Source organism: Sciurus vulgaris (genome assembly GCF_902686455.1).
Source record: "Sciurus vulgaris genome assembly, chromosome: X".
Classification (NCBI taxonomy): domain Eukaryota; kingdom Metazoa; phylum Chordata; class Mammalia; order Rodentia; family Sciuridae; genus Sciurus; species Sciurus vulgaris.
Window position 1 is genome coordinate 84,991,898 of NC_136471.1, and position 18,653 is coordinate 85,010,550.

The 18,653-nt window shown below is 36.9% G+C and overlaps 2 protein-coding genes across 9 annotated transcripts in view; one reads left to right on the forward strand and one right to left on the reverse strand.

Annotated features, from left to right (window-relative positions):
• Window positions 1-6,687, reverse strand: part of ZC3H12B (zinc finger CCCH-type containing 12B) — a 359,165-nt gene extending 352,478 nt beyond the window's left edge. For all 8 annotated transcript variants that reach the window (XM_079124097.1, XM_079124095.1, XM_079124096.1 and 5 more), the window contains exon 1: window positions 6,255-6,687. The gene's annotated coding sequence lies outside the window, so the exon portion shown is untranslated. The remainder of the gene's footprint in view (window positions 1-6,254) is intronic.
• Window positions 6,688-6,796: 109 nt separating this feature from the next.
• ZC4H2 (zinc finger C4H2-type containing) overlaps window positions 6,797-18,653 on the forward strand; it is a 99,096-nt gene continuing 87,239 nt past the window's right edge. Inside the window, exon 1 of the mRNA XM_079124141.1 lies at window positions 6,797-6,905. Within this exon, the coding sequence (XP_078980267.1) occupies window positions 6,898-6,905 (8 nt within the window). The 5' untranslated portion in view covers window positions 6,797-6,897. The remainder of the gene's footprint in view (window positions 6,906-18,653) is intronic.

The window sequence follows — 18,653 nt, forward strand, 5'->3', positions numbered from 1 at the left end:
GGCTGGAAAAGAGGCTTGGTGGTTAGGTGCCACTGGTTTAAAAAAAAGAAACTAAAAAACAAAACTACCATATGATCCAGGTATACCACTCTGCAGTACTAAATCAAAAGAATTAACTCAGCATACTTTAGAGATGCCTGCATATCCATATTTATCATGGTGCATTAGAATAGCTAAGTTATGGAATCAGCCCAGGTGTCTGCCAATAGATGAATGAATAAAGTAAAAGTGGTATATATACCCAGTAGAGTATTATTCAGCTGTATCAAACAAAATTATATCATTTGTAGAAAAATGAATGCAACTGCATATCATCATGTTAAATGAAATAAACCAGACTAAGAAAGACAAGTATATTTTCTACTATATGAGGAAGCTGGTTAGGGGGAGGGATATCATGAATGTAGAAGGGAGATCATTAGTGTAGAGTAAGGGGATGAGGGAGAGAGAACATAAGAGGATAAGAGGGGATAAGAGGAGGCATTGGGGATTGAAATTAATTGAATTATGCTATATGCCACGGAGAATATGCCACAGTGAAACCCACTATTTTGTACAATTAATATACACCAATAAGAAAGACTATAGGGTATAACTTTCAATGCACATTTTGGCTTCTTACTCTGATGAATCATAACTTTTAAATCCAGTGAATTTGTATCCAAATAATACTGCCACTGCAGTTTTTAAAACATCTAATAGTAGCTTACCAAAATAACTACTGCCTCCATTTTGCATACACTAAAGATTAAACATTCCTAATATAAAAATTTGAAATTCAGAATGATCCAAATTTCAAAAATTTTGAGCAAAACTTCATATTCAAATAGGGGTGGGAGGGCTGGGGGGGAGGGAAAAAATAACAGAATGAATCAAACAACATTGCTCTATGTAAATTTATGATTTTTAATAATAAAATTAAATTAAATTAAATTAAAAAACCACAAATGTGAATGGGGAACAAGTATTCCAAGAAGTGATGATTGTTCTTAGTGAAAAATAGCTAAAAAACTAGCAAAATATTTTGTAATCCAAATGACCATGTATGAGAAATTTAAATGAAGAAATATTATGATACCTTCATGAAAAAAAGAAAGGAATTAATATGTAAAAAAAATAGTTTCAAATTACTGAATATTTCATATTTTTGATTTTTAGATTAGGAATCGTCAACTGGTAAATCTATGCAAATACTCCTAAGTCCAAATAAACTTCAAAATCTCATTATTGGAAATTAAGAAAAAAATGAAACAAAATCTAACACCCATTTTCTGAAATACTTTTGAAGTCTCAACCATTTCAGATAAGGATAATCATTTTTGTATTAAGTGATTTTCAAATCTCTTTCACAGTCCAATACATTTAATATCCTAATTAGTAATAGTAATTACAAGATGTTTTTAAATACATAAAACCTAAATCTTCCTACATTCATCCCTCTTAGCACTTACTTGAATTTAGTACAAATATGCTGAGACGTGCTAAAGAATCTCTATTACTTCGTAACTTCTGGTAAGAATATAGCTGCTTTTCCTATAAAGTAGAATCCATTGCTAGCATGGGGTTGACACTGCAGAAAATATTTTTAGTATGACTATTCTTTCTATCTATCTATCCATCTCTCTCTAGGATATTAAAATTTTTGATTTGTGGGGCATGTGTAAATTAATGAAGTTTTGCTGGACTCACTGATTCAGTATTTGTGATAATTTACAGTATGAAATTAAATTAACAGGATATTTTTGCATAAAGAGTTTGCTAAACAAATTAATAAATAAGATAAAGTGGAAATTGAAACTACTTAAAAGAACCCTTAAGAACTTTAGACATATATTTTACATATAATCCACTGAATATATTCACTATACATAATTCTCATCTGTTTATTAAAACAAGATACCTAAAGGTACTACTGTAAACCTAATTCTGTTTACTACACACACAATGAATGCATAAAAACACCAGCTCATAAAAATATTGTAACATTAAAAACTTCAATGATTTTGAACTTATTCTCCCTAAATTAAGGCCCATCATAGTACTTAGAACTTGAATTATGGTACATTTTCTCAGCAGTTTCTCCATCATTTGAATTCACCAGTTCTCTTTCAAAAGATCTTCCTTTTAATACTGGTATAAGAAGCTAGGAATAGAAAAGTGCAACACTTATTTAGCAAAGGAGATTTACCTAAATACCTTCCAAATATATTTTACTACTACTTAACTGGTTAAATTCCAATAATTGTATATTTGTGGACTGTGTCTGCAGGGATCATTATGTTCTCTAATAACATTTATTTAACTAATATCAGACCTGCTACATAGATGACACTTGAAATAAAAATTTTATTTGTTGAATCTATAAACTATAAGTGACTATGAATTAAAGTTTATTAGTAATAACTTTAATCAAATAAGACTAATGCTGGCAGCAAAAGATACCACATTAAAGGTATAAGATGGTTTATTGAAACCTCACAAATTTCAAATTTTGAGCCAGTAATCCCAGCAAGTGGGGAGGCTGAGACAGGAGGATCACAAGTTCAAAGCCATCCTCAGCAACAGTGAGGTGCTAAGCAACTCAGTGAGACCCTGTCTCTAAATAAAATACAAAATAGGGCTGGGGATGTGGCTCTGTGGTTGAGTGCCTCAGAGTTCAGTCCCTGGTACCCCACCAAAAAAAATTTCATGTTTGGGTATATTGTTCCTTAAATGTGTGAATCCTTGGTAAATTTTTAAGTGTGAATTTCTGTTGGGAGACATGTCTCTTGTTTGACACAATATAGGTGCTCCTTGACTTATGATGGAGTTATGTCCCAGTAAAACCATCAAAGCTTGAAAATATCATGTCAAAAATGCACTTAATGTGCCTAACCTACCGAACATCATAGCTTAGCAATGCAGTACAGTATAGAATAGAAATTGTTTTCCCTAATGATCACATGGCTGACAGAAAGCCATGGATCACTGCAGCTGCCCAGTATTGCTAGAGAATACTGAACCATATATTGCAAGCCTTGGGAAAGATCAAAATACAAAATTAAAAGCACAGTTTCTAATTAATGCATATTGCTTTTGCACCACTGTACATTTTACAGTTAGATAATCATAAGACAAACTATACTAAGACAGGGACCATCAGTAATTACAGTACGATTGTTAATTTTTTTTTTTTTTTTTTTTTTTTTTTTGGTGCCCAGGATTGAACCCTGAGCACTTAACACGGAGCCAAATCCCTAGACCGTTTTTGTATTTTATTTAGAGTCAGGGTCTTGCTGAGTTGCTTAGGACCTCACTAAGTTTCTGAGGCTGGCTTTGAACTTGCCATCCTTCTGCCTCATTCTACTGAGCAGCTGGGATTACAGGCATGCACCACCATGCCCAGCTATTTTGTTATTATTTTTCTACATGGAAACATCAACTTTTAGTGGTTGACTAAAACCCAGGAGACCATCAGTCATGTAACCAATTCTCAACACAGCAAAAAGTTATTAGAAATTTTCTAAAATAACTTTTGCTAAGATTTGTAATTGTAAATTTTTTTTTTTGGTACCAGGGATAAAACCCAGGGGCACTCAACCACTGAGCCACATCCCCAGTCCTTTTTATTTTTGAAACAGAGTCTCTCTAAATTGCTGAGTGTAATTGTATTTTAAATACAGATATTAGCTGCCAATTATTAATATGTGCATTATTAATAATATTAAATTTTGACAGATATTAATTTTCAGGCCTCTGACATAGCTCTTCCCTTTGTTTAGAAAATGATAGAAATAGTAGTACTAAACAGTAGTGCTGAAAACTAAGTTATTGTATACCTTAGTGAACCAAAATTCACATTGCTTATGAAATTTGTTCAGTAGACCTTGGAGCATACTAAGAACCCAACGTTGGACTTATCAGTCCAGTTTTGTATGAAACACTTAGGTTATAGCTGTCTCTTACTAGACAGCACAAAATGAACACTAAAAATGTACATGCTATAAAAATATGTGAACTTCATTATCTATACCTACCTAGAAAACTTTTTCACATGCTCCAGGAAATAGGAGAATTGTCCTATTTTAAGTTTGACTTTTATAGCATGTATATTTGTAAAATTCTTTACATTTATTAATTTACTATGTAATTTATCAATGAAAATCAATGAAATTTATGATCACTACAAAGAACTTAATTGCCACTGATGATCCCCTCCCCATTTAGGTTTACCTAAGGGAATACTGTGCACAAGGATTAGAAAATCAAGTACCTTAGCTCATGCTATGCTGAACTCCTTCCCCTTCCAAAAAAGCCTATATTTCCAAAATCAAGTCTGACTTTTCCTATAAAGCTTTTTCAGGCAAAACCCAGGCACTGGTGATCTCCCTTAACTCTTAATTCTTTTAGTTCTTATTCTGTACTACTCTATGTTCCAATTATTAACCATGATAATTCATATGTGTATTTTCTCTCCCCTGTGATGAACAATTTAACTCCTAAGACTGATTTTTGTTCTATTCTCCATACTATCCAGGACAGAAGTGAGTACTCAACAGAAGCTAGAAAATTAAAGCTTCTTCGAAGTAACTTTAAAAACAAATCCCTCATTCCAGAGTTCACTGGTCAAGTGCTCTGAGAGTACCTGCAAAATGAGCTATCAATATTAATTTACTACTCTTATGACACTCTTGTTAAATGCTCTTGAGTATATGGTGTCTACCTAGCCATATTCATCACAATAGAATTATACTGGATCCTAATCACTACATGGTTCTGAAAGCACATAAAGGTGAACAGCAATTACTCATATGGCACACCATTATGTCAAATAATTCAGAGTTTAATTCATCAAGAGATTTTTCCAAAACAAAAATATCTTTAACTTTGGAATGTAGCAACTAGAAGCATGTCAGATTGCCAATACCCAAAACAAACAATACACACTGAGGCCAAGATTATTTTCGAGTAGTACCAGAATTGTATTGTGCTTTAAACCATACCCAAGAGAACCTCAAACAAAGAATGCTGCCAAGGCAATGCATTTCACCCAAAAACTATCAGGGAGTTGGTAGTGTTAACAGGTTCTAATTAGATATAGTTTTCTAATTACAAATGGCATCTATATCCTTTTTAAATATCTTCAGGTTAAAAGGACTTACCAAAAACTAAATTTAGCTTTTCCATTATTATTAGCCTCTTTTTCACCACTTCCTTTGGATAAATAAAACCTGTAATGGTTTAAAAACCAGTAGGGAGGGAAGAGAGCCAAATGAAAGGAACCCATCATTTATTGTCTGCTCACAGACTACCTTAAAATAAGAATTACTATTTAATTTAAATCAGTTCACTTTTGAAAGGGGTCAAATATGAACTGTAATATTTTTGACCATCTACTTTTAAAGAAAAAAATCTCACTCCTCAGAGACAATGTCCCTCATTTTCAAAAACGCACCCATGCCAATGTTTTTGGAAGTGACTTTTTTCATCTGCAGGCTACCTCAGGAATAACAAGAGATCACAATGACCCAACCTCAGATTTATTAGGAACATTTTGGTTTCATCAACATATTTATAAAAGAAAAAGTATGTCATTCTGGATGAAGAGTATTTTGTAAAGCCCAAATCCCCTGTTATCGATCTTTGCATACTTCTCAAGTTTAATGGCACTTTGGAAGTCGAGCTACTACTGTTACTAGTTTATTTTAGTGTTATCATTTAATGTAAGTACTGTCTTCCTACTCTTACATGTCAGGAGTCAGAAGCCAGGCACAAGGCTTTCAGAAGCTTTTGGCACACAAGTAGAAAGAACACTGAAAAGTAAGGGTCCACTCCAGCTAGCTGTTCAAGCGTTGAGGCAAGAAAAGACAGCAGACCAAAGAATGGCTCCTGAAAAGTCTGTAGGTCAGGCTGAGCCTCGCGAGAGCAAAATCCAAAGCTAGAACGAAGGGAAAGGGGCGAGCACCGAACTGGGAGAGTCTGTCCCCGAGTCAGGGACCAAGCTGCGTGACTGTACGTAGAATTATCAGCATCTATGGCATCTAAGAAGCAAAGCCAGGCCTTAAACACTGACTCCACGTTCCTGGACGCCGGGGTCGAGCCCAGAAAGTCATGACTCTGAGAAGGAAACTACCTCCTAGGGATTAGAGAGCTGTGAGGAGATGTAGGAGAAGCATCAGAAGCTTCTGCAGGAGAAAGCGCTTCGCTCGTCCCCCCGGGGCCCGGGAGGCCAGAAAGGCGCTCCAGCACTGGGCGAGTGTGGTGCCACTACTCACCCCTACTCTTCTAAGGTCCTGGTCATCGCCTTGCTGGACGCAGCCTCTGCAGGGGGGAGCCCCTCCCCCGCCCGCCTCGGAGAGTGGGCTCGGCGGGCGAGAGGAGGCAGCAGCGCAGGTGTCCCAGAGCCGGGGCCAGAGAGAAGCTGGATTGAAGGAAGGCAACCTGGTGCCTTGCGCTCCTTGGCGCCGCCAACTTCACCACCATGGACGTGGAGGGACAAGGGGAGACAACGGGGGGGAGGGGGGGCAGGCCCTCGCCCAGGGGCTCGGACCCTCCCGAGATACTAGGCCCGAGCCTCTGGCGGGACCGCCGCCCCGGATCCCCTCAGCGACGCGACCCCCAGGCCTGATTTCAGTCCCTCGGCCCCCGCGGCCACAGAACAGCGGCGGCTCCCTCTTGGGGCCGCGGTCGCAGCTGCATCCTCGTGCTCCTCCTCCTCTGGCGCCGCTGCCTACACACACAGCCCCGGCGCTGTTACCGCCGCGGCGCCCCGACCGCCGTTGCCTAGCAACCGCGCGCATGCGCCCCACCCCCGCGGGCGATCGCCGCCACCACTGGCGCCACTGTCAGAGCTTGGACCAGCAGGTCTGCGACCTAGAAAAGTGCGCAAACCCCACTTTTTAGGGCCTAAATGGAGCGATGTCAAGGTAAGGGTGGGACGGGGAGAGGTTCAGGTTGCTCTGCAATTCGAGAAGAGTGGGGAATTGGGATACCACCATCTCCCAGCGTCTGGACAGGCACCTGGGCGGTGGAGAGTAAGAGTTCCAACAACCTCCCTACTTATTTCGCTGTCTTTAGTCTTGCCTCCTCCAATCCATCCTTCAAAAGGACTGCCAAAGAGAGTTTCTAAATAACTTACCTGACCACGTCACTCGTCTGTGAAACTCCCATGGTTAAAGAACAGCCCCCTTAATAGGCCCTCAACAATCTTGACAACCACAACAGTATCCTTTTGGGTCTCCCTGCCTTTAGACTTGTCTCCCTGCAGTCCTGTATCATATTTCTACCAGAATGATTTTTGTATATCATCTTCTCTCCCTTCTCTCTGGTTCAGAGAATGGACTGTGGAGTTAGAACCAAGTCTGAATTTCTGTTCTGCCACCGAGTAGCTGTTTTTGTTTTTGTTGGTTGGTTTGTTTGTTGAGTTAGGATGCTTAACCTCTCTGAATTCATTTACTCAGCTACAAAATGGGGATAATTTTAGTACTTATAGTTATGAAGGTGCGATGAAAGAATGCCTGTAAAGCACAATACATAACTTCTTCTGGCACACAGTAAGCATTCAGTAAAAATTAGGGCTATTTTCATTGCCTGTAATACAGGAGAAAGAACAAACTCCCTAGCTTACCACTCAAAGTTCTATAAGATCGTACCTCTTTTTTGTAGCCACGTAACTACTTCCATTCCCCGTTACGCACCAAGTCACAGACCAGTTCTTGAAGTTTCTGAGATACATCTAGGTCTGTAATGTGCTTATATATATTTCCCCAAGATTCACCTGGGTAAGTAATCTACATGAACCTCCAATTAAAGAACATGTAAATGGCTAGGGATCCTTCTAAAACTACATGTTAACAGTAAAATATTGACACTGAGAATTGACATGTAGGCAACGACCTTATGCCAAATTTTTGTGTGATTTTTTTTTTTCAGGGCTTATTTACCCGATCTTTTTGATATCAGGCTTAGAGCTTTTGTAATACATAATGAGAAAAATATGTCACCATTTTTAACCTAATACAATGCATAAGCATATTTACAAAATGTGCCCTACTGCGGCTATGGATGTGACTCAATGGTAGAGGTCATGCCTAACATTTATAGGGCCCTGGGCTCAATCCCCAGCCCTGAAAAAAGAAAAAAAAAGTGCCATGCTAGATGTTTATTTAATAAAAGATTTAAACATTTAAGGAAGTGAATAAATAGCTGTAGAGGATCTAAGAACTCTGAGAAGCCCTAGAAGAAGTGCTAATGAAACGTTAGTGGAAAGCTCAAATGGACTATAAGACTAAAATGAAACTTTATGATGACCGAAAAGCAAGAAAATATTAATAAGAAAAAGAATTGAAAAGGTAAAAAAGAGTGACTGACTCTAGGACTAGATAGAAGTATCAGATGGATATAATTAGCAAACTAATAAATGGGAAAGAGTATAAAATAGGGAGTATGTTTTACAACTTCATGACAATAAGCTTGGTTGGATAGGATTCTCATACAGCTCATGTCTTTCCTTCCATATACAGAAGACATGTCTTTCAGGTTCAAAGGAAGACATTTCCATAGTGTTCAACCTTTTCCAATTGACAATCAGTAATTCACAAGGGCATATTTTTGACAGAATTTGCTTGTATCTTCTAAACCCTGCATTTAGTCTTGCAAAACCTGTATTCTTTGTTCACATATTGAATTCATTACATTCTGTTATGCATAAATATTTTCTTTAAAGTGAATTATAGAAATAATATCTTAAATGCTACTTTAATACTAGTGTTATTTTTAATGCTTCTATATTCCTTTCTAGATACAGAACTGTGCCACTGCTGTATTTAAGCTCTTTCAATATTTTTTCTGGGGGTTCGTGATAAAATCTAAGCTCTGGCAAATGTAGATACCTCTACTATTTTGTCAAAGTAAAATACTCCTACAAACAAAGAGAACTATACACACTGATTTAGACAGAATGTTTATTTATTATTGAGTAAGCACAAAAGAATACATTTGTATAGATAGTCTTCAAGAGTCTCCAAATTCAGGATAAGAATCTATACACTTCATACAGTAAAGCAGATAGTAAGTTTACTTGGGAATTGAGGTAGCTATTTGTTTGGTTAATTGACTTCTTCTAAAGAAGTACTCTTACTTTGAGAAAGATACCTCAAATCTTCCTGAAAGATAAATGGTTACACCTTGAGGTGGGCTTCCATATTACCTTTGAAGATATGTGTTTAAATTTCAAGGGGGAATATGACCTTATATATGTGTGTATTGTAAAACTGGAGACTGAGTCTTTCTAGTCCTTGGAGAAACTAATCTATAGTCCAAAAGTTAGAAAAAAGATAAAGGTCCACTGTGTCTCACAAAAAGACACCCTAAGAAAGTAATAGATAGAAAATGGTAGTTGTTTCCTCCTTTATTCATATTTATTTACTTTTAAAATTACAAATAAGTGGGTTTTTTGAAGATTCAACTCTGTGCTGGAATAGTAGATATGCTAACAGACAAAGAGGAAATCTCCTTAAATAAATAAGAAATCCCTGGTAGATGTTTTGACAACTACCATGAGTAGGAGATGAGTAGGAGACTGCCAGAAGGTGATAAGAATATTCTATATGAAAGGAAAGGTATGTTCAAAAACCTAAGAAATGTGTAAATGCATGTTTTGGTCAGTGCAAGTAGAGAAAAATGACACATACATATTGTATCTGTACCTGTATTTGTATCTGTATTTATATGTATTTTATCTGTATTTATCATTGGGCAACAACTTTATTATGGAGTTGGGAATAGAAAAGTAGATTAGGGAAAGATTTCAGTGTCTTTTGTGCTATGCCAAAATCTTTGGAAAAAAGGCCTCTGTTTGATGACTAATTACAGTGTTAAATTAAAAAAAAATCATGACACTTGTTAAAGATGTAAGGAAGACTTTATTCAACAGGAGATACTGTGATACAGTTCTGCAGTAGGGGAGAAAGATTGGGCTCAAGTCTTACTCCAAAAAGAACATGGGGATTTATAGCCAAGGATCAGAGTGGGGTTTTGTGGATGGAAAGTATCTAAAAATAAGCATCAAGGCTAGAGGGCTTCTTTTTAATAGTATTTATTTTTATATGGTGCTGAGGATTGAAACCAGTGCCTCACATGTGTTAGGCAGGTGCTCTCCCACTGAACCACAACCCCAGTCCCTGATAGAGGGCTTATTGCTAAAACTATTCAACAGAATTTGTGCTAAAGGAAGACCATATTGAGAATGGAAGATAAGGAGTATGATCAGACTGCAAGTGTGATCAGATAACAAGGATGGATCATTTTCACCAAACTGACTCAAGATTCTTGCTAAAAGCAGACACCAATTTTAAGTCCTAATTAAGAAGACTTAGAGGAGCCTGACTCAAGTTTGGTCATGGAGATTGTCAAGTGGCAAGAAAATAATACTTGTTGGGTGTCTGGCACAAATGTTATTCAATGTCCCAGCCCCAAGAGCTTATAATCAAATGGATACAATACGACAGTATAACAAATAATTAACATAAGTGAAATAACAAATTGACAGATACATTTGAGGGTAAAGTTACAGAACTGGGAATAGACTTTACATAAAGTTTCTGAGAAAGCTCCTTGGTTGCTTTCATCTCAACCTATAATGTAAAAAATCTCCATAATTGGAGTAATTCATAGAATTCCGAACACTTGAACCCTTGATCTGCATGCTATAGTTCTTTGCTTTCTGCTCACTGTTTCTATTCCATCTCCTCTGAAGAAAATCACCCTGACCTTTTAATGCAAATTTGCGTCACTGCAGATTTAGTTTCTTGACTCAGTACTGCTTAGCAGTCCTTTTACTTTTTCTTGAGCAGTCTCTCTCCAGTTCTCCCCTACTATTATTCCCAACCTTAACCATCTTCCACTCTTACTAATGACTTCATCAACACCTACTTCTCAAACCCACCAGCCAATGAGTGACTTCCTTTTCTACTTTCCTTTAAAAATTAAAGCTAATAGGAAATTTTCTCACCTATAATCTGCATCTGTTCCCATATTAAACATTTATCCCTCCTGTTTTCACATAGCATGTGTAAAACCAAATTGCCAATCTGTGCTCTTGATCCTCATCTCAGTAAGCCCCTCAGAGATCTTGCCCTGTTACATTTTCTTTATGATTCCAATATCTTACACTTCTCTCTAGTGAATCATTCTCCTCAGCCTATAAACTTACTCAATTCTCTTCCATTGATAAAAGAATAATCTTTCTTTGTTTTGGACCCTTCGATAGTTTCCTAGATGTGCCTTCAGCTTATCCTATGAACTTTCCTTCTCAAAGGTAGTTATCTACATACATTGCCTCTATTCCTTCACTTCACTTCTCAAACATGGTAATAAGGATTTCACTTCCACCTCTAAGACCTCTTTTGTTAAGACCACCAATTACTGACAAATTTCTTTATGTAATGGGCACTTTCAACACCTTTCTTATTGGATCTCACTGCTGCACAGGATAATATTGATCACTTTAGTCTGCTTGAAATTCTATACTCCTTTGACTCTGGGATACGCATTCTTCTTGTTGGCTTCCTCCCTCTTTACCTTTTTCATTTCTATAGCTTTCATAGACTCTTCTTCTTCTACCCACTCCTTAAATGTTGGTGTTCTTCCACAGTTCTGTGTTTGGACTTTTCTCTTGTTCTACTATCCAAAATCTACTACCCATACCTGGATGCCTTTTAAATCTTTATTGCTGCCTCAGACTTCCTTCCTGAGATCTAGGTCAGAATAGATATTAGTATATCCAAATGCCTACCAGACATTGCTTTGGATGCCCCCCAATCAATTCAAATTCAATGTATCTATACCTGAACTCATTGTCTTTTCATGCTAATGTGTTCCTATTTGTTCAATTCCCAAAATAACTCCCAAAGGGGAAACACTGGTACCATCACATAATGATTTCATATTTTCTCAGAAATAACAGGCTTATGAGCATTTTATGAGTTATACTAAGACTTCTATACCTTTTTCTGAAAAATAAAGTGCAAATATGCACCAAGGAGGAATAAGTTATGTCACCAGAATAAGAGCTTCATGAGGACAGGCATTCTTTTCTGCTTTGTTCAATTTTTACAATAATATGTGGCACATAATAGGCCCTCAATAAATCTTTATTGAATAAAACAATGATTCTGAATATCCTCTACTTAAAGCCTCATAGTTTAGGAATTCTAGTAGATTGTGGCATTCAAATGAATAGCTAGACAAATAAATATAAATGAGTAGATGTCCATATATATTCATAGATTAGGGAGAAATGTAACTTTTGTGTCTGAAATAAGGCAAAAAATATTTTTAACTAAATTTCACCCAGATTTCTACACATATACAGTAAAGAAAAAGGAAGCAGAGAGGGATTACAAAACACTTCTTATATCTCTTGGAATAGTCCATTGTAGTTCTTCCAGATGCATAGATATCTGCTGTAGACAAAAGTCCCCTGTAGTTAATTCAAATTCATATGAAAAATGCCAGCTCTAGAAGTCAGAACAATTCAGACAACTGAAGATGCAAACTTCAGTTACAAATTTGATTTTGATCTTGTTTGGCACTCTGTTCAATAGTGAATAAAGGATATGTGAAATACTCTGCCTGTGCTGTGCCTGTTGATTTCTTGAAATTCTGCCTCATTGAGCCCAAAAGAAGCAAAATGTGTTAAAATCTCAAGGGTGTATACAATTCCACGTGCAGGCCCCCACAACAGTTCTATATATTCCTGTCACCTCACTCTCTTTTGTGTCACACATCCAATTAAGCCCTCCTGATTCTGTCTCCTAAAAATCTTTTATATCCATTTTTCCTGTATACTTGCACTGCCACAAATTTTGCCTTCAGTTTAGCTCTTCATCATTATTTTGTCAGGATTATTTCAAAAACTTCCTAACTGAGCTCCTTAACTTCATTCTTACCTCTTTTCCAAATCATCTTTCACACTGCCTCTTCAATGAGTTATTGAAAATGCATACCCTACTATATTCATCCCTGCTTAAAACATTTCAGACCTATTCTCTAGTGCCTACTGAATATGCTTTAAGGGCCATATTATTCTTCATAAAATATTTCTTCTTCATCCTTATATCCCAACATTGTCCATACTCCACTTTATGCTCAGAAATATTTTATTTGCCATTCTTCTTTAATGAAAATTCCCTTTCTCTTGGGAGCTTCTCTTCCCATCAGCTCCATCCCATGTAACTGTAGAAGTTTTCATGTTATGTGACCTTTTGGTCACAGTGGACCAAATAATCTGAGACTATCAGAGTCCTTCCTCAGGAATCTGAAATCTAGAGTAAGAAATGTCATCTGAGTATTGTTGCTTTCTTATGCTGAGTAGTATAAAATTGAGAGATGTTGGTAGCAACCATTTTTATGCCATATGGTCTGGGAAAGAGAAAAAAAACTTGTTTGCTTTGAAAGATGAAACAGACATACAGAAAGATTCAGCAGTGAGAGAGGGAGAGATACTCCAGATAGCCATTGAGTTCCTAGCTCCAGCTGACTCCTAAAAGCTCACCTGCCTTGTTTTGGGGTTCTATAAGACACTCTTCTATCCTCATGCTAAATCCCTTTGTCTCTCAAGCTAGTTTGAATCCAAGTGCTATTCCTTACAAACAAACATATTTCTCTCCCCTAATATTATTTTCCCATTGACTAGAAAATTGCTGTTTCTTCCACAACCATGTTGCCTGAATAATTTATCTTTTTAATGAAGAAGGTAGCACACAGCACCTTTACCTGTACCAGCAAGGGACTTGTCTTTCTACCCTTTTCTTACCTCATTCATTCCTAAGAAAAGGAAATACTAATAGAAAGGAGGCCAGTAGAATAGTGGATGGGAACCAGGGAAAAAGAGGCAGGGAAGGAAATAGGATAGACTAGGGAATGGAATACATTAAATTATATGTTATATTATATGCATGTACAAATATGTAACAATAAATTTCACTATTATGTGTAATTATTTAAAATAAAAAGAAATAATTGTAGGTCAGATGGCATGACCCTCATTGGGTCAGGTTTAATAATAGATTGTGTAAGAGTGGTCCACTTCATGCTTTGAATATGTTTGGCTTATATTTAAATGGCTATATTTTTTTCCTCATCTCCCTCTCCCAAATTAGCAAGTGAATTTTGAAACCCATCAAGGCACACCTGGAATGTACCTTTTGAATCATCTCTTTAAAAACCCTCTGTTCCCCCTGATGGATAAACTCACAGACAGAAATCCCCTGTGTCACTCCTTTGCTAGCAAAGCAAAAAAATCTTTTTCCTTTTTCTCAAAACATTCTCTTCATTATTGAATTGATATTGGGAACAAGGACCAAGCTTTCAGTAACAATGGGATCAGTGTTACAAATAGATCTCATGTCCATGCATGGTTTCCTTTCCTGTTATTCCTCTCTCCCTGCTGTAGATACTGTGAGAAAACCAGGGTTCACCTTGAGGCAATTCCAGCTACGCTCTTCTCTGTACTAAGAATACTTGCATCAATTCATATTCCTGTGTTATGTGGTTGGTCAGAGAAAGAAATATCTGAATTTGAACTTGAATACAACAGTGCCTTTAGGAAACCTCACTAAGGATTCAAGTGAACCACATTCCTTTCTTTTTTTTTTTTTGTGCTTTTTAATTTATTTTATTGTAAACAAATGGGATACATTTTATTTCTGTTTGTACATGAAGTAGAGGCATACCATTTGTGTAAACATACATTTACCTAGGGTGTTGGTGTTTGATTCATTCTGTTATTTTTTCCCTTTCTCCCCACCCCTTCCACCTCTCTTTTCCCTCTATACAGTCCCTCCTTCCTCCATTCATGCCCCCCTCCCACCCCTCATTATGTGTCATCATCTGCTAATCAGCGAGATCATTTGTCCTTTGGTTTTTTGAGATTGGCTTATCTCACTTAGCATGATATTCTCCAATTTCATCCATTTGCCTGCAAATGCCATAATTTTATCATTCTTTATGGCTGAGGAATATTCCATTGTATATATATACCACAGTTTCTTTATCCACTCATCAACTGAAAGTCATCTAGGTTGGTTCCACAATCTGGCTATTGTGAATTGAGTAACTATGAACATTGATGTGGCTGCATCTCTGTAGTATGTTGATTTTAAGTCCTTTGGGTATAGGCCAAGGAGTGGGATAGCTGGGTCAAATGGTGGTTCCATTCCAAGCTTTCTGAGGAATCTCCACACTGCTTTCCAGAGTGGCTGCACTAATTTGCAACACTACCAGCAATGAATGAGTGTACCTTTTCCCCCACATCCTCGCCAACACCTATGGTTGCTTATATTCTTGATAATCGCCATTCTAATTGGGGTGAGATGGAATGTTAGGCTAGTTTTGATTTGCATTTCTCTTATTACTAGAGATGTTGAACATTTTTTCTTATATCTGTTGATTGCTTGTAGATCTTCTTCTGTGAAGTGTCTGTTCATTTCCTTAGCCCATTTGTTGATTGGGTTATTTGTATTCTTGGTATAGAGTTTTTTGAGTTCTTTATATATTCTGGAAATTAGTGCTCTATCTGAAGTATGAGTGGCAAAGATTTTCTCTCACTCTGTGGGCTCTCTCTTCACATTGCTGATAGTTTCCTTTGGTGAGAGAAAGCTTTTTAGTTTGAATCTATCCCAGTTATTGATTCTTGCTTTTATTTCTTGTGCTATGGGAGTCCTGTTAAGGAAGTCTGATCCTAAGCCAACAAGTTGAAGATTTGGACCTACTTTTTCTTCTATAAGATTCAAGGTCTCTGGTCTGATTCCAAGGTCCTCGATCCATTTTGAGTTGAGTTTTGTGCAGGGTGAGAGATAGGTGTTTAGTTTCATTCTGCTGCATATGGATTTCCAGTTTTCCCAGCACCATTTGTTGAAGAAGCTATCTTTTCTCCATTGCATATTTTTGGCACCTTTGTCTAGTATGAGAAAATTGTATTTATTTGGGTTTGTGTCTATGTCCTCTATTCTGTACCATTGATCTACCTGTCTATCTTGGTACCAATACCATGCTGTTTTTGTTACTATTGCTTTGTTGTATAGTTGAAGATCTGGTGTTGCGATACCCCCTGCTTCGCTCTTTCTGCTGAGGATTGCTTTAGCTATTCTGGGTTTCTTATTCTTCCAGATGAATTTCATGATTGCTTGCTCTATTTCTGTAAGGTACCTCATTAGGATTTTAATTGGGATTGCATTGAATCTGTATAGCACTTTTGGTAGTATGGCCATTTTGACAATATTAATTCTGCCTGTCCAAGAACATGGGATATCTTTCCATCTTCTAAGGTTTTCCTCAATTTCTTTCTTCAATGTTTTGTAGTTTTCCTTGTAGAGATCTTTTACCTCTTTGGTTAGATTGATTCCCAAGTATTTCTTTTGAGTTGAGGCTATTGCAAATGGAGTTGTTTTCCTCATTTCCCTTTCAGATGTTTCATCTCTTGTGTATAAAAATGCTTTAGATTTATGCATGCTGATTTGTGAACCACATTTCAACTACATTGTGCCATAGTTCTACACAGAGAATGTTTTTTGCAGGCCCCCATGTTTGGTAATATCAGATGCAGCTGGTATTAAGTGATTCTGTCCTGAAGTAGGATATCCTTGGGGAATATAGATTGAAGAGGTACTGCCCTACCACTGAAGTTAAGTTAGAGGGTAGAGTTCTACATGGGGAAAGAAAAGCCAGTCAGGAAGACACTCTAGATAGGAAGGATTTGGGTTTACATACTTTTGGGCATTGGTTAGAAGTATGGTATCTTGCTGTCACCATCCCAACCCATTTCTAACCTGCAGCAGAGGACTGGTGTATTTCTCAAGAAAGTTTGCATATTGCTAAGGCAGGAACTTTATATGGTGGGAGAAATTTAAAACTACCGTTTGGGTAACTAAAGCCTGGGGAATACAAGACTTGAAGGAAAACAATACTGGCATGGATTCATGCTTGGTAAGTGCCAATATTAGCAGCACAGACTTAATAAAGATTTGGGATTCCATGAGATTTTTGTAAATAAACAGGCAGGAGCAAATGCTCTCAGTTGTATTTTATTTAATAGATTGTAGATACTGCAATTAGCAAAATTGACAGGGATATAGATAAAATTATAAATCTCTCTCTCTCTCTCTCACTCTCTCTTTCTCTCTCTCCACCCTCTATCCTCATTCCTCAAACAATGGTTCTGGTAAAAACAATATAAAAACACTATTATTTGACTTAAGATTATGGTAAGCACATTTTATGTGTATGGGACTGGAATTAGAGAAAAATGAAACCCAAAGGATACATGAAGTTGTATCAATCCAACTTCAGAAATTCTAGAAAAGTTATAATTACAGTGAAATACGACCAAGCATGCAGCTGTTGAAGGAAACTAGACTCCACTCAGGTATCTGGATGACACCTCCCCTTGCTAAGTTAAAGGAAAATTAAAAATTAGGGGAAGATAATTTTGGTTTTCATTTATTTGTGAATTTAATTTCTAAAAATGAAGCAAGTTTCAGCACAGACTGTGTCTTTACAGAAATTAAATTCTTAGAAGAATATTTGTTAAAATAAAGGATGTTCTTATATTGCTGGAATGGTGTTACATTATCTGGAATATGCTACCATGTAGTACTTACTGAATTACATTGGACAAGAATAGATATGCATAATTTGGTGTGGGAAATAAAGTAGCAGGTAGACAAAATATTGATGGATATCAGGGAGATGGTATCACAAAAAGAGGCAAAAATTATCTGATATTGGTGGATGCCAAAAAGGATGGTATGGCTGACCATGAACTTAGCTAATACATCCAAAGTGCTAACAGATAATAAAATGTAGAAGGATGTAAGGGGAAATAAGCTCCCATTACCTCTCTTCACATCAGAAATACATATAATAAATCTTTTCTACATATTTTCCTACTATTTTCCCTTTTCCTAAACAGGAAGGAAACTGTCTGGGTCATATATTCTTATGGGATAAGCAACAAGATGACTGGCCTAAAGATCAGGCAGCTGGGCATGGGCTTGGTCTCAACTACATCCTGCTTCAACTATGCTGGGGTCATCATAGTTCTTCCACTTCACTGAAGATTCCCATGTCCTACAGCTATCTTATAAAAAAGTGATATTTTTATTCATGCCAAATTGAGAAGATACCAGCCTCTCTTAGGCCTCAAGTTTGTGCCCTGCATTTCAAATCAGTTTTGCTAGAACAATGTATTATATATATTTAGACCAAGGTCCAAATAATAAGGTCCTCTGTTTCTTCTTTTTTATTATTCTAATCTCAGGGAAAATTGAGAAAGAAGACTAGTACAGATTTTTTTATATTCTGGCCAATACCAACAAAATCTATTCACACACTGTATCTTAATCTTCTTTTGAAGTAGGTACCTGTCAAATTATTTATCCAGAAACACTTTCTAGAAATTTTGCTCCCTTTATTCTGTTTCTCAACCTCACAATCTACATGGTTACCACTGGGTTGGGGATAGAGATATAATTCATTGGTAGAATACTTGCCTAGAGTATGCAAGGCCCTGAATTTGTTCCCCAACACCTCAAATAAAAGAGAGGGTTGCCATGTTATTACAATATAATTATATTTCCTATATATGGTTGTTTGGACCATGGTGGGTCCAGTAT